Below are 21,081 nucleotides of genomic sequence, written 5' to 3'. Positions count from 1 at the left end.
TTTTCGACACTAATGTTTTACCAAATAAAAAGGACAGCACTTTTAGATTTCATTCCACTATTTGATGTGAGCATAAATATCGGAACAGTTGAATTTAAGGCAGATGTTAAAGATTAAAAGCTAATATTTAGTTGCAGATCCCTTTCATGCAATCAGAGCAGTGAGTCTGCAATCCATAGACATCACCAGACTCTTGATCTTATGCTTTGAAATGCTTTTCCCCAGCCATTAATTCAGCCAATACCAACTGATGCTTGCTTTGGGGAGTTTCTGTCTTTAGTCTCCTTTCAGCTGGAGACCTTAATGTTCAATCGGATTTAAATCTGGAGATTGATTTGAGAAATCTAAGACTTTACATTTCTTTGCCCTGATAAAGTCCTTGACTGAACTGGCAGGGTGTTTTGGGTCATTTTCCTGATCCAATATGAAGTGCTTTCTAATGAGTTTAGTGGCATTGTCTTGAATATTGGTAGCCAAGATGATTTTGTACCCTTCGAAATTCATTCTGCTACTGACATCAAACATTAAGTCATCATTCATTTTAAGAGGTCCTGTTCTAGAGACAGCCATACATGCCCATGCCATAAGACCACCTCCACCAAGCTTTACAGATGAGATTGTATGCTTAGGATCATTTGCAGTTCCCTTTTTTCTCAACACTTTTGCTTTGCAATCACTGTACTGCTCTCCTTGTGTGTTTCCATATGTGTGAACACAATTTAGCAGCAAGCCAAACTCCCTTCAAATAAAGACTGGAGCCAGGGTGTAGTTTTTCAAAACTCCTGATGTTTACTCCAATATGCTTCAAAGGAGAGTGAAACTATCAAAAACAATACACAAATAAATTGTTTTTAGTACAAAGAATACAAAATATATACACAATATAAAGGCTGACAGAGCAGAGTTACCAGTTGAGCAATTGGTGTATAAAATAACAAATAATTATTACCAATATAGCATAGGTAATAAATAAAATATTCTCAATTTACAAATTTTACAATAATTACTTACTGACAATGCTTTCGAAGACATGAACATTAAAGAAAACTGGAGCGGCAGTCACATGGAGCTTAAAGCTTGAGAGAGCTGAGCAAACTAAAAACAAAATGGCTGCTCCCTTGCTTAGTCTGGTAATTTTCAAAATTAGAGTCCCAAGAGTGAAACACACAATGAACATAACACTCCCCGCCTGACATCTATGAAGATGTCATCTATACCAACTGTTTAAAGGAGTTTTCCTATTTTCTTAGCAGGAGAATTACTTCAGATATAGGCCTCAAGAAGGTTTTGCTGGACCCTTCTTTAGTCACTTTAAGTTCAACCTTTCGAACCTTTCCATCTTGACCAGGGAAAACACTTGTGACGAGTGCCATAGGCCATTCATTTCGGGCTACTTGATTGTCCTTTAGTAGTACTATGTCACCCTCCTCGATGTTTGGGTAAGGGTCCTGCCATTTGTGACGAACTTGCAGCGTTTGCAGATATTCCTGTTTCCAGCGAAACCAAAATTGGTTGGCTAGGCTCTGTACTTGCCGCCATTGGCGTTTGTAGATATCCTTTTCAGAGAAGTCTCCTGCTGGAGGTGAAGAAACTGGTTTTTGTGTTAAGAGCATTGCAGGGGTAAGAATCAAGGGTGAGTCTGCATCCAAAGAAACAGGTACGAGAGGTCTACTGTTAATAATTGCTGTCACTTCCGCCATAAGTGTACAAAGCACTTCATCTGAGAGGTTAGAATGTCCTTCCCGCATCAGCATTGAGTCAAGAATTCTACGAGCCAGACCAATCATTCGCTCCCATGCGCCCCCCATATGGGAGGAGTGTGGTGGGTTGAAAACCCATGTGCATCCCTCGTTATTGATGTATCTTTGCACCTTTGTTTCTTTTATAACTTTGTGGAATTCAAGCTCATTGCAAGCACCAACAAAGTTGGTTCCACAGTCTGAGTGCAGTTGTTTTGCAGGGCCACGGATCGCGAAAAATCTGCGAAGTGCATTGATACAACTCGAAGAGTCCATAGACATAATGACTTCAATGTGAACTGCACGGGTGCTCATGCAGGTGAAAAGCACCGCCCAGCGTTTACTGAGAGCTTGACCTCCTCTTGTTCGGCGAGCTACCACTGTCCAAGGCCCAAAGACATCTAAGCCAGTGTAAGTAAAGGGTGGTGACACACTTAGTCGTTCTGGTGGCAAGTCTGACATTTTCTGCATTTCAAGTTTACCACGAAGTTTACGACAGGTTACACATCCATGAAGAATACTGCTTATGCATCTCTTTCCTCCAATAAGCCATAATCCAGCAGCACGAATGGCCCCTTCTGTGAATATGCGGCCTTGGTGCTCCACACGTTCATGGTAGTGCCTTATGAGTAACGCAGAAACATGATGCTTACCGGGCAAGATGACTGGGTTTTTCTCTGGGTAGTTTAAATCTGCCAGTTTTAATCTGCCTCCGACTCTGAGTAGACCGTCCTCATCTAAGAAAGGATTCAGTTTTGAGAGTGGAACTTTGCTGCTCAGGTGTCCTCCCTTAGAGAGTGTTTCGATGTCCTTGTTGAATGATTCCTTTTGCACAGAGCTGATTATCACATTCTTGGCTTTTAACAACCCACTTACAGTGTGTGCTTCTGAACAAAGGTGCCAACCACTGCATGTGTTGGATTCACTGGTGGATCTAGAAGAGCAAGCTACATGGATGAGCGATGCAATGGCTCTTTGTAAGGATTTCCAAGAGGAGAACCTCTGAAACCTGTCAGAGGTGAGTTGTTTATCCTTCATTCCTGTGGTGCAAGCTGTCACAATTGGCCTGATTTCTGTATCTGAATCTGGATCCACAAGCGCAAAGTTGTCTGTCATATTGAAATCATCTTCATGTGGCTTATGCAGGAATGCTGGACCTGTAAACCAGTTCGACTTCACGAGCTGAGATGCATGGATGGACCTGGAAGCAATGTCAGCAGGATTGTGCTCTGTGGGTATGTATCGCCATTGCTTTGGTTCTGAAAATTGTCTGATTCTCTGCACCCTGTTGTGGACATAGACATAGAAACGTTTAGTTTCGTTATAGATATAGCAGAGTACAATTTTGCTATCACTGTAGAAGGTAATAGCATCCGGTTTGAAGTCAATCTCTTGAACAATGAGTTCTGCTACCTCCACTGCTAAGACTGCAGCACAAAGCTCTAATCGGGGTATGGTAGGCTGGTTTTTTTGGTGTCAGTTTTGCTTTTCCTAAGATGAAGCCAATGCTGATCTGTCCATCTCCATCTACTGCCCTGAGATATGCTACAGCCCCTATGGCCTTTGTTGATGCATCAGAGAAAACACAGATTTCTTTGTGAATTGCCTTTGAATGAGAGTTGGGTGTGTAAGGACGAGGAATGTGAAGGTGTTGCAAGTCTTTCAATGAATGTCTCCATGATTCCCACTCACCATGTTTCTCTTGTGGCAGTGATTCATCCCAGTCTGTTCCTTCAATGGATAGCTCTCGAAGTAGAAACCTCCCCTGTATAGTGACAGGAGCCACAAGACCGAGAGGATCAAAGAGACTATTAATTATGGAAAGGACACCACGGCGTGTGAATGGTTTGTCGTTGACTGATACTTTAAATGTAAATGTATCAGTCGCAGTCTCCCAATTCAGACCAAGGCTGCGTTGTGTAGGCATAGTTGTTCCACTGAGATCGAGGTCTTTGATATCTTTCGCGTGATCTTCAGTTGGGAATGCTTTGAGTACTTGTAGACTGTTGGATACAATCTTGTGCAGCCGCAGGTTTGATTCGGAGAGGGATGCTTGTGTTCTCTTTAGTAGGTCTATTGCTTCCTCTTCAGTTGGCAAGGAGATTAGTGCATCATCCACATAGAATCCACGTTCCACAAAGTACCGGGTGTCTGGACCGTATCGCGGAGCACCCTTCTCTGCTGCTCGTCTTAAACAGTAAATCGCTACCGCCGGGGAAGGGCTGTTACCAAACACATGGACTTTCATCTTGTATTCAACAATGTCCTTGTTAAGGTCGTTATCACGGTACCATAGGAAGCGTAGGTAATCTCTGTGATCTTCTCTCACAACAAAACAGTGAAACATTTGTTGTATGTCTGCCATCACTGCTACACATTCTTTCCTGAAGCGCATCAGGACGCCAATGAGGCTGTTATTAAGGTCTGGTCCAGTGAGGAGCACATTATTGAGAGAGTTACCTTCATGCTGTGCGCTGGAGTCAAATACTACCCTGATCTGATCTGGTTTTTTGGGATGATAGACTCCGAATAGTGGTAAGTACCAGCATTCATTTCCCTTTGGTAGTGGAGCTGCAAGTTCTGCATGATCACTGTTGAATAGTTTTTGCATGAAAGTTACAAACTGTTCTTTCATATCTGGCTTCCGTTCTAGGGTACGTCGTAAGGAAGAGAGGCGGCTCAAAGCTTGATCTCTGTTGTTCGAAAGAACTGGCCGTGGAGACCTAAAAGGAAGAGGTGCCACCCAACTGTTGGAATTATCCTGGAAAACATCTTTCTCCATAATCTTTAGAAAGACTTCATCCTCGACGGAGAGTGCAGGCTTATTGTCATTCTCTGATCTCTTAAATAGAGTCTGGCCGAGATTGTCTTCGTTCATGTTACAGTGGGCTTCGAAGTCATGGGCTGTATGCAGAGCTATTAAGTTACTGGTGATCTTTTCTTTAATGTGTACGTGACTTGTACAAGGAATAAACAGTGAGGGTCTTCCATTTTCTAAGATGTTTGTCTTGAAACTGGAAACACTGGGCTTGTGCACATCTCCTAGGCATACTTCACCGACCAGAACCCATCCTAAGTCAAGTTTTTGGCCAAAGGGTGTGTTATTTGGGCCATTAATTTGTTTCCTCACTTTATGAACTCTGAGTATGTCTCGTCCAAGTAACAGGAGGATGTGGGCTTCAGAATCCAGAGCTGGTATTTCAGATGCAATATGCTTGAGGTGAAGTTGATGGAGAGCAGCTTCAGGTGTTGGAATTTCATCACGGTTGTTGGGTATTTCATCACATTCAATTAGTGTTGGAAGCGCAAGACTGATTCCACCATTTGCCGCTTCAATCTGATAGCCATTTGCTTTCCTTCCTAAGCACTCAATCAACCCAGCACATGTCTTTAGGCTGTAAGGAGTTGCTTTATTATTGATGTTGAATATGTCAAAAAATCTTGACCTGGCCAGAGATCTGTTGCTCTGATCGTCGAGTATAGCGTACATCTTTACTGCATTCTCAGGATGCCCCACAGGAAACACCTTGACGAGACATATTTTGGAACAAGATTTTGTGGAAAGACCATGACAAACTTCAGTGCAAAGGGAGCTCACTTCTTGTGTTGTTGGATTTTCTCCTGCATCCTCCCCGCCATGCTGTAATGGAGGACTTCGGATTTTAGGTGTCCATGAGGGTGGACCAGGATGCAGAGCTGAGTTGTGACTGTCACTGTTGCACTCATCACATTTTAGAATGACTTTGCAATCGCGAGCAAAGTGTGATGATGAAGAGCAGCACCTAAAGCAGATCCCTTGGTCTTTTAGGTATGCTTTTCGCTCATCGATGGTTTTCAATCTGAAGCCCCGACATTTCCTCAAAGGGTGAGGTTTGTTGTGTATAGGACAGTATTTGGCTGGATCATCTTTAGAAGGCATTTTGTCTTGAAATGCACTATGAGAGATTTCAGTTTTGTGCACCAACACTGGCGTCTTGAAGTTAGAGCGGTTTACAGTGAGCCCTTCATACTGTGGGCGGCAACTACTAGAAAAGGCAAAGCTGGGATCATTACGTGTTTTAGCATGATTGCAAATGAACTGAGTAAAGAACGAGAAAGGAGGGTAAGTGACACCAAATTCTTCTTTGAACTTTGAGCCTTGAGAAATCCATTTCTCTTGTAAGGTATATGGCAGTTTTTCAACGATGGGTCTGATGCCGCGAGCAGTGTCTAAGTAGGCTAAACCTGGTAGATAGCCGTCGTCTTTGGCTGAGAGAAGCTCCATTAAAAGATCTCCTAGCTCTCTTAATTTGAGGTTGTCTTTACCTGAAATCCTGGGAAAACTGTCTAACTTCTTAAACAACGCACTTTCGATTACTTCAGGTGAGCTGTAGCATTCATCAAGTCTGTTCCAGACCATTTTCAAGGCCGTGTCTGGGTTTCCTATGTGAACTGCCCTGAGACGTCTTACGTATTCTGAAGATTCTTTACCAAGCCACTTTGACAACAAGTCTAGCTCCTCACTGGCCGTAAGACCCAAGTCTTTGATTGTGTTGATAAAAGAGGACCTCCAGGCTCTGTAACTTTCAGGGTGATCATCAAAGCGTGTTAAACCACTGCTCACCAGCTCACGACGTGCAAGATATTTCACTAGGTCCATCATGCCTGAAGTTTCTGAGTGTTGTGGCAGAGATCTGGATACACCACTGCACTTAGCCTGTTGCTGCCATTTATTGCTGACTGGTATTTCTATTGACTCTTTTTTCATGTTTCTTGGGAGTTTTACTTGTTGCAGTTTTGGCACTCTTAGAGATGGAGATGTAGAACATGCATCAAGTACGACATACTGGTCATCATTCACATGCACTATATTTGGTTCAGTTTGAGAGGTAAACTGGTTCTGATCCATTACTTGGTCTGGTTCAGATTTGCAATCATGAGACTGATCAGCGGTTAAGTCGGCCTGCTCACTGAGATATGTAGCTTGATCCCTGACATAATCACAAACACGTTTTTTTGTGCTTTGTGCTGATGAAGAGTGACTTTTCCTTTCATATGGCTCCTCATCCTCAAACTCTGCTGCTGCTTCTAATATATCTGCTTCTGCACTAGCAGCTGCAGCCTCTTTTTCCAGATGTAGGGCTTCCAAATTAGCTTGTAGTCTGGCTGAGTCCACTTTAATTGCAATTTCTCTCTCTGAAAAGGTAACTCGTGCACGTGCTGCTTCTGCCTTAGCTCTAGCACGCGCTGCAGCAACACCATCTGAAGATCTTGAGGATCTTGAAGTTCTTATGGAACTTTTAGAGGATGTGTCAGATGCTCTGTTACTTTTACTTTGTATCTTTCCCAACGTGGTGTCTTTTGGATACCTTTCAGCCATGATGCTCACTATTTGCTACTGTACGCTTCTGCCAAGATGTTCAGCCAGCTGAGTTTGTCATTTCACTGTACTGCTCTCCTTGTGTGTTTCCATATGTGTGAACACAATTTAGCAGCAAGCCAAACTCCCTTCAAATAAAGACTGAAGCCAGGGTGTAGTTTTTCAAAACTCCTGATGTTTACTCCAATATGCTTCAAAGGAGAGTGAAACTATCAAAAACAATACACAAATAAATTGTTTTTAGTACAAAGAATACAAAATATATACACAATATAAAGGCTGACAGAGCAGAGTTACCAGTTGAGCAATTGGTGTATAAAATAACAAATAATTATTACCAATATAGCATAGGTAATAAATAAAATATTCTCAATTTACAAATTTTACAATAATTACTTACTGACAATGCTTTCGAAGACATGAACATTAAAGAAAACTGGAGCGGCAGTCACATGGAGCTTAAAGCTTGAGAGAGCTGAGCAAACTAAAAACAAAATGGCTGCTCCCTTGCTTAGTCTGGTAATTTTCAAAATTAGAGTCCCAAGAGTGAAACACACAATGAACATAACAATCACTTAGATGAAGGTTAATCTTTGTCTCATCAGTCCATCAACTCAATTACAAAACTCTACTGGCTCATATTTGTGAAGAATCTTGCCTTTCAATTTTTGGTGCTGATCAGAGGTTTGTATCTGTGTAGCTTCTGTAATTATGTGTCAAATTCTCCTGCAGAATGTAGATTGACAGAGCATCACTCCAGCTTTCTGGGGGTTTTTCTTATAGTTCTAATTGACTTCCTCTTTTCTTTTAACATCCAAATTGCTTGCTTTTCTTTCAGAGTCAGCTCCCCATCTTCATCAGTACACAGCTGATCACTTAGAAAGACCTGTAAGGCTGGGTGTTCCAATACTTATGCTCACATCAGATAGGGAGATGAAATTCTAAAAGTGCTGACCTTCTTAGCTGGTAAAACATATTTGTGTTGAATCACCCAGTAATAAAATGTGACATTCTGTTTTTTTTTTTTTTTTCATATTCATATTTTAATCATATTTACAGATTTCTTGTCGCCACAGCAAACAGAACAATTTTGTCTTAACTGCTCGAATACTTATGGAAGGCAGTGTATGTGCCTGCATCGTAGTCGAATTCCACACCATGCCCAAATATGTGGTTCTCTGTACTGGAGAAATCACACTTTACTTGGCGTTAAGTCTTAACCCCAGCTCTTTTTTGTAAGCGAGAACGACACCTTGATGCCAAACCACCATCCACTCTGATTGAGCTAATATCAACCAATCTTCAATGTGGTTGTGTCGTGAAAGTGTGGGGTTGGAGTGCAGGGCCAGAGGAAGAACTGGTATTGGTAGGCTTTTGCCCCCAATAGCAAACCTCAGGAACTTCCTATGATAATTAATGGTGAAGTACCGGCTGTAGGACCTGGACTCTGCAACGTGAGGAACCCATTGAGACATGTTTAGCAATAGATTTCACGCTGCCAAATAGTCTACTAAGAGAATCAGCCTCTCAAGACTGATCTCTGCCGTCATCAGAGCAGTTAGCTCGGTGCCCTAAAGCGGCGCACTGGCAGGAGATTGCCAAACTAAGTGCTTCAGAAACCTCTGTGGAGGTTGCGAGCCTCTTAGCACCACTACGTTTCCTGGCGGTAACTGAGAGAAGTGCTTGCCGAAAACTTCTGCGCCCTGGAACACCATCAGGGTTGGCTGATCGATCTCCTGAGGGCACTAAGGAGAGATGGGCACCATGTGATGTGGTGTACATCGCTCTTCCCCAGAGGGAGCATTAGGCGTCAGGACATTTACGACGAAGACAGTCTGCAGAACCACCTTCCACTAGAAGCCTTCGGCCTGTTAGCACCACTCCGACTCTAGACTCTGTGAAGTACGAGAAGTGACACCCCCAGCACGATTAGCTTAAACATGTTAGGGTTGGGATTGCTCCCGCCCAGCAGCCCTTGCTGATCACTTTAACCTCCTCAGAGAAAGAGAGGTAAACACGTAGTCAGATAATTATTTAATTTTATTCCTCAGAATAAATTTTGTCAACCAGACGAGTAAACACGGTCTGGTGTAGAAAGATTCACATCAAAAAACGAAATTTTGTTATATAATTCCAAGCCTAGAGAACAAGCTCTAGATCTAGGGAACATGGGTGGAGATAGGTAGAGCCATCTCTAACCCATCATCCAGATCATGTATGGAGGAAGGCAGAGAAGAGAGGTGAATGTTGTCAGTATGTGTCTAAAATTCTGCTGGTCTTGTTGTGCTAGTAGGTGACACTGGCATCAGAAACACTAGAGAAGAAAGAGGAGAAAAGTGGTTGATATTTGCTCAGGTCAGCATAGTCTGTTGACTTGTGCCATTTCGTCAGCAGCCCTGAGCTTAGTCTGATGAAGAGTCTCAGGGAGCCAGATGCTGGAGGGTGTCACAGATGTTTACCTTGAGATGAGCGAAACCTAATTTGTAACCTTTGCTTACATTAAGCCAAGTCAGACTGAAGCCTGGATTTAGGATTCATAGGACTATGCTCATGTCTAGGGAATTCCAACTCCTGGAGTTCTGCCACCCTAAAGACTTTCATTCCAAACCCACTCTATCACACCTGTCTGTAATTATTAAGTAACCTTGATTAGGTGGTTCAGGAGTGTTTGGGGTGGAGCTGAAATCTTTAGGGCGGTAGTTCCAAGAGCAGGGTTGGAGATCTCTTGAATGAACAAATTCTTTCTCCCATCAAACTTTTTTTTTCTATGGCAGCCAAAAAAGTAAATGTTAAATGTAAAGTCTTTATACAGCATACCATCCCATACTTTCACAATAAACTGATCCGCAGCATTTGATCCCCTCTAATAATACATCTTGTATTAGAACATTTCAAAACTTCACAAAGGCCACGAAAAACTTGAAAAAAAGCTCTTGTATATAAGATTGACCATAGACATACATTTATTTTATAAGGATGTGGGTTCAAGTCTTGGGCCCACTGCTTCAGGTGTGTGTGTGTGTGTGTTCATTGCTGTGTGTGTGCACTTTGGATGGGTTAAATGCAGAGCATGAATTCTGAGTATGGGTCACCATACTTGGCTGTATGTCATGTCACTTTTAAGCCATGTAAATTTTAAATTAAAAATATGAAAATTTTCTTTGGTTTGGCAAACTATAATTTAGTTACTCTCCATACCTAAATTTGACTGAATTTTAACAAGGGTATAAAACAACCTCTCCTTTCACCAAATTTTTTTTTTTTTTTTTTTTTTTTTTGTAGCTCGGTTGAAAAATTGTAGCTGACCAGATATAGTAAGATTTAATCCCTGTCAAGTCACTCATTTCAGGTCAAACGATTTATGTGTGTGCAGTGCAACCAAATATGAAACAGGAAGGAATGTTTGTACCAATTTTATCTGGCTCCCTTAAACCCCTGTGGTTGCCTACTAGCATGTGTGTGCGTGTGTGAGAGAGTTTTAAAGGTAATCTGTCTCTGTCCTTGTCTGGGATTTGAGTTGAAGATTAGGAAATATCAAGATGAAGATGTCAGAGACCCTAGGGGCAAGACACCCCCTTCACCTGCCAATAACACACACACTCACTCAGTCCTTGCATTACCACACACGCATACTCCTGTGAAAATGGCTATCCACTGGGGTTTTGAGGGCTGTTTTGTCCTACACAAGCAGTCAAGGTGAAGTTGGAGGTGAGGGTTGGGGGAGAGGGGGGTAGCAAGATTTCTGAAGTCAAGCACTGACAGAAATGAATATGTAAAGCCGTCATACATTCACTCTTGTCTGTAAAATTTGTTTATAAAAATGCACACCACCATAAATTACCACCATTTTTGTCCATTGCTGTTTGTCTTAATTTCAAAAGTTTAAAGGGATAGTTCATTTAAAATGATAAAAAAGGAAGAAAAAAAAAGAATATGAATTATTCAAACATTAAAATAATTTACTGTATGTCTGGTAGGGTGAATATATAATACAACTGCTGTACATCATGACTCACTTAATGCTAATTAAACCATCCAAGCATGTCAGCTAAAATGTACATGCAGTTCGATGACTATTTTGCACGTGCTCTGACCAATTTCTTTGAAAATCCAACCTGAGTGTAACAGTCGAGTTCCAGAAGTAAAAATTCAATCTATTTTCTCCATAGGGTAACTGATTTTGAATAATTTATAAACCTTTAATAGCAGACCTATTGTGTGCTCTGAGGTTGTTAATCGAGGGTATATAATCAGCCTGCATTATTTTAACTTATTTTTAAAATTGTATTTAACAGGACAATTCAATATGAAAAATACATTACCCATAAATCTGCAGAATAATGTTCAAAGAGCAACAACCTTGCGACTAATTTTTCATTTTCATACACATTTTGCCGGACAGGCTGTTGGGTAAGTGATTGGTTTATGAGTGAGTGATTGAATAATTTATTTACTCAACCTATTAATTTAATACATTGATTAATTCATTAACACCACTACTGTATGTTGCTCTGAGAGATAATAGCTGATTGAGCGAGTCATTGAATCATTTACTCAACTAGTTTGTTAAATACATTGTGTGGCTACTAAAACTCTCTCTCATGTAAACATCCATTGCATCCAGAGGAGAGGACACACTGTCCAGCAGTAGGGCCAATACATTATTCATTTCGGTGAGCTCCCAATCTCAGGTTTGGGTACACACATGGGAGTCTGCGTGTGGGTTGTTGAAACCCGAACTTGTTTGCCCTCTCCTCCACCCACACTTACAAATGGAAAGGAAAAAAAAGAGATTGATTATCATCTTCTTTTTGGTCTATTGATCGTTAGACACAGAATTTGTAGTAAATAGTCACAACTACAATAACAGAACATGAGCCTGGACCCAAGAGAATAACATGAGCGAAGCTCTCAACCAAGCACACCATTTGGCCGTACAGAGCTAAGCGATGGTTCCTAATGCAGTAAATACTTTCTTAAGTATATTACTCCGTCCTCTCTTTCTATCACTGTCTTACCTTAAAATTATTGGCAATATAAAACCATTTCAATGTTTCCCATGTGAAAATCTTATAAGCAGCAAGCTTAGAATATGAGTGTCGTTACAGATTGCACATTTGAGCATTTTATGTAGTGTTATTGTTGAAGATGCTCATGCACATGTTTTTAATGTGTCGGTTGCAAGATAAATATTGGTTTATATCAGTCCCATTGCGTCGTGTTTATGTTTTATGAAGCACTTCACTCTGATTTCACTGTGTCAGATGCTACATCAAAGTCTAGTTCAGTTAAAAAAATATTTCATGTTACTTTTTTATTCATAATGCAGCTTGGCTGTCACTGGCTGCCATGCATGTGGGCAGATAAATTATAGATGCAATGAATATCATAGTTATGGGATATGTTTGATCTGAGTCAAATGGGGACTGTCCATGAAGTTGCTATGGAGGGGTCAGATTAGAAGTATATAGGACAGTATTGCAACAGCTCCAGTCAATAAATCACATATTACACATAAGTTCACGCTTTGAAATATATATGTAGGGGTGCTAAAGGGAAATGAGACACATCGTGGCATATGTATAAGCTTATACATCTGAATGAGCATGTATTTTCTTTATACAACAGCTGCTGAACTTCATCTGGGGGTATGTCTGTGCACCCAGGTTTGTGAATTCAGCTGCAGAGATAATGTTATCATGTCCACCATATGTCTTAAGATATCAGCAAATTACAGCTGTGCATGCCTGGCCTATAGTCAACACCATAACAACAGCAGATGGCCGATCTATGTTTTAGTGCACTCACACAGACCAGCACACACACCTGCATTATAAAGAGTGCACTATCACAGGAATATCTCAGATGCTGCCTTGAAAATGTTGATTAGTTTTTGTCTTTGGTGTATTTTTAGCTAAACATGATGAATGAAGACATTCTCCTTTGATTTAATTGCATGTGTGTGAAACTGGTAAGTAAAGGATCACAGTGTTAAAGGCACCACTGTGATATAAAAACATTAACCTCACAGTAGGTTTAAAAGATCTATACACACATATTGTTTTCAGTCAAACTTAAATGCAGTTCATCAGCTTCTAGAAAAGTTCTCACAAAAAATTAACTTGCCTTCATGATATTTAAAAACTGTATTATTTTCTTTATTTTGTAAAACACAAAACATATTTATTTTATTTGTTTCAGCAGAATGCTTCAGATGTGAACTGGGTCTGTCGAGCTCTAAAAATCAGAATCATAATGTCCATTATTCTCCAAGTGTGCACAAAAGCACAAGGAATTGTGTATTTCAGAAGCTGTAGGTACTTAAATACATATAAATACATAGACAAAAAAAAAATTGAGATAAAAATTAAAAGTAGGATTAAATAAAAACATAATTTACAGTACATCTAGAAAAATTAAATAAGTACAATTAAGGTTAAAAACAGTAAAGCAACAAAAACCTTGGGTTGCAAAATGTTAGCGATGAAAAATAAAAAAGCAATTTCTCAAAATGAATTAAAAAGTTAATTGGTGGGCATATTTGGATATTTTTTGACAGGTTCCACTACAAACTTGGGTTACCTACATTCGAGTTCTATTGTATCTCAGTGGTTTCTCTAGTGCTTGCGAGGCCCAAAGTGTAGGTGATACAAGAGTATTTACATCTATTCTGAACCAACGATTAAGAGAAAGAGCACAGAATGCATGGTACACATCAGTCTTAGATAAAAAGAAGTTGAATATATATTCACAATGCAAATCAATGGTGGTACAGGAGAGCTACATTGCATCTGTATATAATATACAGTTGTTACGATCTTTGTTGTTATTCAGATGCTCTGGACACTGTTTGGCTATTGAAACTGGTAGATGGAGTAATACACCAATGACAGAAAGAATGTGTGGTTATTGTAAACTAACTAATATCTCTGCGATTGAGGATGAGAAGCATTTTTTGTATGACTGTTCTTTGTATATGGATCTGCGTAAGAAATATCTGAGTGATCTCACACTTGTTGGTGATGTTTGTGTTGATGTGTGGCACAGGTTTGTGAGTCAAAGCATGCATGGAGATTAGAATTGTACATATATCATGGAATGAAAAAAAGAGCATCTGTCATGCTATTGTAACGTTGGAACTATGGGCCGAGAGGCCATGTATTCCTGAATACTACATACATACTACGTATTGGTTTCTTGCACCACCTTTCAGCATGATGTGTTTTTGTTTTTTTTATGAAGCATTTAAAATGCTAATAAAAACTACGAGTTTGAATCAGTCTTTCTGACATATTGTTCAGTGAATTACTTGAAGCTGTACGTGCCATCACAAATGCAAAATATATATATATATTCTGAGATATACCTCACCATAAGTTTTTGCTTATGAAAATTTTACATGGTTAAATTTGGGTGCCCTACATCTATCTGTGTTGTGACACGTGTCCCGAGCTCTCATCAGCGTCGCCCTGGAAACCGAGCAGTCACACCTGCACCTGCTCGTCACGGGCTGAGCGGCCACACCTGCGCCCCATCATGCTCTGGCTTTATAAACCCAGCAAACAAACACAGAGGAGAGCGATGTCTCCACAAGACTTGGCTAACTGCTGTCTTCTATTGTTTAGACAGAACGCAGTGTGTGACTGCCAGCCCCACCGCACAGAGAAAACGCACCAATCGAAGAGGAAGCTTAGCACCAAACCGCCTCACGCCAACCTTCTTTAACCCACGAGTTCACTAATAAAATCCACCCTTTCATCCTCGTGTCATGTCATTCTTTAACCCGCGACTATATACTTACTGTAAGACTTCAGACTCTAGTGCACAAGTTTAATGGGCTTTTTCTGGTAATTTTTGGTTAATTTTAAGTTTTTGGACCCTGATAGCCCTAGGTCTGATTCTCATTTATTATATGGAGAACATTTTGCTAAATTCCTTGTTTCATGTTCCATCTGAAAATAAAAATATACAGGATTTGAATTAATTGAAGGTGTGTACAGATTTGTTAAGGTATATGGAACATTTTCATTTTGAAGTGAACTCCTTATGAATCAATCCAATTAACTCAACAGAACAACCTCATATTTTTCACTAATAACTACTGTACCTATGAATTGAATCCAGTATAATTTCTCATTTGTTAGGACCTGTGCACTCTGATATATATACTGCAGTGTTAAATTCACCTTCCTCATGCTCTGAATGTAGTTTTTAAGTGAGCTATTAGTCCTATTAGTTTCCAAAGAACCTTTAAACCACATAAACACACAAAAAAGTGAGCATTTTCAGAGTAACAACCATTTAAAAAGTGAGAGAACTTCGGTACAGCACTGTATGTGTTCATATGTGAACACAGTATGTGTAAATTAGCTCAGTTTTGATCAGACCGCTGAGTACAAGCACACAGATATGGAAGTATTTGCCCTCCTTACACTCACACACACTCACTCAGGCTGACAATGTGTTATCCATTAGCAGGGTTTCATATAGCAGGCCGATGAGTCTTCAGAGATCAGACTTGTCTAAAATAAGAGCACTTTTAGCAATCTCTAGAGCACACGGCAAGGACATCACTCAGTTTACCATCACACACACAACTTGCTCTTAATACTACACAGATGTACATGCAATGTAGATCAACTATTTTGTTCCTTGTTAGTTTTTATTAAACATTTAATTTCATTATCTGTGTTAAATGTGTGGTCAGAAATAACTTTGAACCATGTTTTTGGTTGGATAAAGGCTTTTCACAGTGTTCCCACATTCTGCTCTTAATGCCTTAGTTTGTTCAAATGTCATGCCCTGAACTGAGGTCATTTTAGCGTTATTTTATGACCATGTTCACAATTACAACAGGGGCTCATGATGAACATACTACATATGATCTATTCCCCCCTTCCCATCAAAAGTATTTTATGAGGGAGTCTAGGTACCTTTTTTTTTCTCAAGCCTGTAAATGTCAAAATATTTGGGGGTCAGTCTTGGTGTATGAGGTGGCAGCGACTTTAGCCTTTTCGTGATTTTAATTTCAAATCACGTTCATCTAAGGGCTATAAATGAAACCAGCATAACAGCAATCACAAAGTCTCTGTTTCTGTATTTTTGTATGAACTGTAATTACATTGTGATATTTTCAGTCTTTACATTAATTACAATGAAACCAAAGCCTGCAGTGATGAGTTAACAGTGTTTCAGAAATGTGTGTGTTTTTGTGACATACCAGGACTCAACTATGAATAATGACATGGGTATGATACAAGTATTACAAGGAAAAGGTGACTTATGAAGACATAAACAATGTCCTCATTTTTCAAAATGCTTATAAACCATTGACCACATATAAACCACTGCCTACTCACACATCAATCAATCTTTAAGCTAAAAGTGCATGTGTGCACAAAACTTCATTGAACATATTCATCATGCAACATGCAGACACTGTAGCTTGACTAAACTATTAAAACTATTAAAAATAACTATTATTGTTTTATTAAAACTGTCACATTTATCACAAGATTCAAATCTAAGGTTATTTGGAAGCTGCAGTACACAATGCCAGCTTTCCGTACTGAAATCCACGTGTTAATGCCAGGTGTAAATGGGACCAAATCATTTATTTCCAGAGCAGCAGGTAATGTACTGTCTTTCAACTGGGAAATGTGTGAGTGGATTGAGGAGTCCTTAATAGGCACTGCTATTTGTTTTTTATGAGTAATGTAATGAATACATATGTATGTCACTCACAATTAAACATAACATTTACTTGACTTGACCTGTCTTACAGTAACATATCAAAAAGTAGCAAGACTATTATAGTTAAAATTGCACATGCCCATATTTTCTGCTATCCTAAATACCATAGCTATCCCATCTACAACTGCTGCCAAGAACGCAACCATCTTCAAAGGGTGAGATTGCTGTGATTTATAATATAATATCCACATCTTGATGACATTTCTCTTGTAATTTTTGTGTGAATACGAGAGGGAACCAATATATTTTTATTTTATTTTTTGACCTGGTTAAGCCTATTAGTCATAATGCAAAATAAATCATGTGCATTTTGAGATATTCTGGTTAGTTTATATATATATATACACACACACACACACACACATATGTGTGTGTGTGTGTGTGTGTGTGTGTAACACTTAAGCTTTCTCCATGGCAACATAAGACCAGGAAGTTAATAGTTGAGTACCTGTACTGCAAACACACACACACACACACACACACACACATATTGTCAGAGTCTCTCATTACTAAATAATTAAAGCATTAAGCATACAGCTAATGGGCATGTAAGGTCGAGTGTGAGAGCTCAGTCACCATAATAGTCACACATACACACACATACACATTAGAACGCTGCAGCAATTAATGTGATATTTATGCCACAGGGCATTTAAGACTATGAATCATTTAGCTTCTGTCAGAGTGAGTCAAGTTGCTATTAGTATAATTCTTAGCTTTTTTAATGCAGTAATTGTTATTTGACAGTCATTCCCCATATTTTACTCATAGTGTCTTTACTCCCAATGTAAGGACATTAGTGCATTTGAGGGTAAATGCATCGAGAGTGAGTACCAAATTGCATTTAAAGTAAGAATCCTAAGTACATTTATGCAAGCCGAGAGTGCATTTAGACTAACGCTGTCTAGATTTGCAGTCCAGGGGTTAAAGCACGTGAGATGGTGTGTTTGTCAGTATGCGAAACAGACATGAGTGTATCTGAAGAAGAGTCCATTAGTTCATTTAGACAGTGCCTTCAGTAACTTTAGTATGCTAGTGTGGGCAATTATCTGAGCATTTGAGCTCTGTGAAAAGGTCTGAGAGATGAATTCACTGCCAGTATGCTCTCGGGGTAAAATCACAATTTCTGAAAGAAGGGAAGAAAAAGGCTCAAAGCTGTCCTTTAAACTGGACGCTTAATATGTGTCTGAATTGCTAAGATGCTCCAGACCAGAGTACACTTGATAAACGAGCATGAATTTTTATGAGAAGAAAGAATGTTGAAGCATATTTTAAATAAATATATAAATAAACAAATAAAACAGTTGGAATGCTTTTATCACACCAAATCTTTCTCCCTTGTGCACATACTTACACATCCAAACAAAAATGTCAGCTATAGATTCAATTCCTGTGATTTGAATTCCTTTTTTGTGAAGCCACATTTTTATGAACTGTAGTGCACAACTTACATTTATATTTTTATTATAGTGGTTTGAAAATGTATCTTTCTTCACATGGAATTTCTGAAAGGTCTCATTCCTGAACCATGACTCTGATTTGTGTTGCGTTAGAAGATCACTGGAAAAGAAAGGGTAACAGAGAGAAGACATAGACAACAGTGTGTTAACCAGAGTAGATGATTAGAAACATTCAAGAAGGAATCTTAAAACTCTAAAAAGCCTTCAGAATCAGACATCCATTAAAGAGAAACAGAGACAGCAAATGTATTAATTAAAATACATAAAAAATTAAACACAGAAAGCCTATTTAAAAAAATAAATTAAAGGCCTTTAGAAATTTAAGAAATGTAAAGGCCATAATATTCCAAGCAAAAGCAAAGAATCAACTTATGTGATGTCCTTTCCAACACAAAATCAGGCCAAAACGAAATTCATTTGGAGTTTCTTTCAAGAAAGCTATCTTTCCAGAAAAGTTTTCTCCAGCTGGTAATAGAGGTTGCACTTATTTCTGCTAGTCACTAATAAACGAGTTGCTCGTCTACTCTAGGTTTTTGTCAGTCAAAAATTTAAAAACATGAAAAAGAATGGTTAGTTACTTATAGTTTTGTTTCTTAGTTTGTAACTTTATAATCTGCGTCTTTGACATTGAAAAATATGAGCATGCAATAACAGATCTGTACTCACAAAACATAGAACTTCAGTCAACTGGTTCAAAATATTTTTTAATAGTATAAAACACTAAATTCATGTAGTCTTGATCACTGCCATCAACCTCCTGACACATAGTCTTTGGTCGCAGTCTCATGGTCACGGATCACTAGTTTGCATTAAGAAAAACAAATGCGTCACATTGACAAGAATGCATGAAGGCTTTTATTTTTCCCTTCTGATGGTCCTTCTGGCCAAGGAAACTTCATGCTCTGTACTGTTGGTAGGGACAGCAAGACATGATTTAGCCAGATTTTGAATGCATTATATTGAGCCTAGACACCTGACGAAGAGTGCCTTCTTTATAATCACTAAAAAGCCATCAATCTTAGTTCATTGCATGCTCACAAAGTTCTGTTAAAAACAGTAAAGCTCTTCACACCACATAATTAATCTCTTACTTATATTGTGTCTTTGTTATTACGAGATGAACCGTGCAAACGGGAAAAAAAGCAAAAGAAACTCAATGCTTCAAAAGATGTAAATATAAAACTTTAGCACTCTTTAGAGTGCAAACACAAATATTCACTGGATGCTTACTAAATCTGTTTTGCAAATTTGCTGTTATTACAGCTTCAACCAAGGTTGCTGTTGTTTTAATTTTAGTGCCATCTAGCACCCCCTTAGAAGCAGGCCTGGAGGGACCTTGTGTTCATTCCATGCCCTACAGTTAATGCATGCTCAAGTACTTGATAGCTTTCTTCGAATTACCATTGGTTCATGAGTTTCATTTCTTTTTAGTAGAAATGAAAGTTGAAAAGACACAGACACTGTTTTTTTATGTTTAGTAGTGTCAATCTGCTTGCTTTAAGCAATCTATTGTATAATGTGCCATATAAAGAATGTTATGAGACTGGAGTAAAGTTGCAAATTGCAAATGCAAACATATCCAAGTACCTATGATCAGACGCTTTCTTAACTGTTGTTTTCTCACCACTGTCATTTTTGTTTTGTTTTTTGTTATTGAGAGGAAAGTGTGCAGCAAATATGTATACATATAACAACACATTAGGATTTCCGCTAATAGTATGTTGAACTTATTTTAACCCTTAAAGGGTTAGTTCACCGAAAAATGAAAATTATGTCATTAATGACTCACCCTCATGTCGTTCCAAACCCGTAAGACCTCCGTTCATCTTCGGAACACAGTTTAAGATATTTTAGAGTCCCTCCATTAAAAAAGTATGTACGGTATACTGTCCATGTCCAGAAAGGTAAGAAAAACATCTTCAAAGTAGTCCATGTGACATCAGAGGGTCAGTTCATCAGAAGGTCAATATCTTAAACTGTGTTCCGAAGATGAACGGAGGTCTTACGGGTTTGGAACGACATGAGGGTGAGTCATTAATGACATAATTTTCATTTTTCGGTGAACTAACCCTTTAAGTTGAGAACAAAAACGAACTTTGCTGTGAGTATCAAGGACTTGACAGTATTTAATTTGCATTTCTGTGTACTATAGGTTGTAGTGGTTGATTATTTTTTTCTTAAATATTCCTCATTTATAGCTGTCAAAGTACGTCAAGTTTTTCTACATTTTTGTATGTGTGTGGTTGTCTTTCTTAACCTGCACACTCTAAACAAGCTCATCTCTGCAAACTCTACCCTATTAGAGCAGAAATAATTAGAGGCATTTAGCGGGATCATGTTTAACTTTAACTGAATACCAAATTAGGATAATGTTCCCTCTTTCTCTCGTACTGAACTGCAGCAAGTGTTTTAATCAATAAGCGTGGGCAGGAAGATTTTCAGTGTGTGTGTCTGAAACAGATTTAGTGAGTCATCCATGGTTCTCAGGTCCCCTTCTAATAGGCCTGTGTTAGTAGTTTGGTGTTAAATGTGTTAAAGCAGTAGGTAATGGACACATGCAGTATGTACAAAAATGTCTTGTCAGGTTATAGGTCCACAATGCACTGGGAGCAGACAAAAGTGAGAGTTAAACCAAAACTAAATTTTGCACATTATTTCCAATGAAGCCAACTACGTACACTATAAGAGTTTGTACATTACTTACTTCAGCTTCCACTTGTGATTAATTTTATTTATTATATAATTCAAAAACTTCTCACTGTTACATCAA

The 21,081-nt window shown here is 39.0% G+C and overlaps 1 protein-coding gene across 2 annotated transcripts; it reads right to left on the bottom strand.

Moving 5' to 3' along the window:
* Positions 1–683: 683 nt before the first annotated feature.
* Positions 684–7,661, bottom strand: LOC113044223 (uncharacterized). Of its 2 annotated transcripts, XM_026204000.1 has the most exons (3): positions 7,499–7,661; positions 1,012–7,307; positions 684–820 (listed from the first exon to the last, which is right to left on the bottom strand). In XM_026204000.1, the coding sequence occupies exon 2, from the start codon at positions 7,096–7,098 to the stop codon at positions 3,124–3,126; it is 3,975 nt and encodes a 1,324-aa protein (XP_026059785.1). In that variant the 5' UTR covers positions 7,099–7,307; positions 7,499–7,661; the 3' UTR covers positions 684–820; positions 1,012–3,123. The 2 variants fall into 2 exon arrangements, with proteins under 2 accessions (XP_026059785.1, XP_026059786.1); XM_026204001.1 differs by lacking the exon at positions 7,499–7,661 and having other exon boundaries at positions 1,012–7,439.
* Positions 7,662–21,081: the final 13,420 nt, after the last annotated feature.

This window comes from Carassius auratus, chromosome 26 (assembly GCF_003368295.1).
Source record: "Carassius auratus strain Wakin chromosome 26, ASM336829v1, whole genome shotgun sequence".
Taxonomy (NCBI): Eukaryota; Metazoa; Chordata; class Actinopteri; order Cypriniformes; family Cyprinidae; genus Carassius; species Carassius auratus.
The sequence above is the reverse complement of the archived record's forward strand: the minus strand, read 5'-3'. Positions and strand labels throughout refer to the sequence as shown.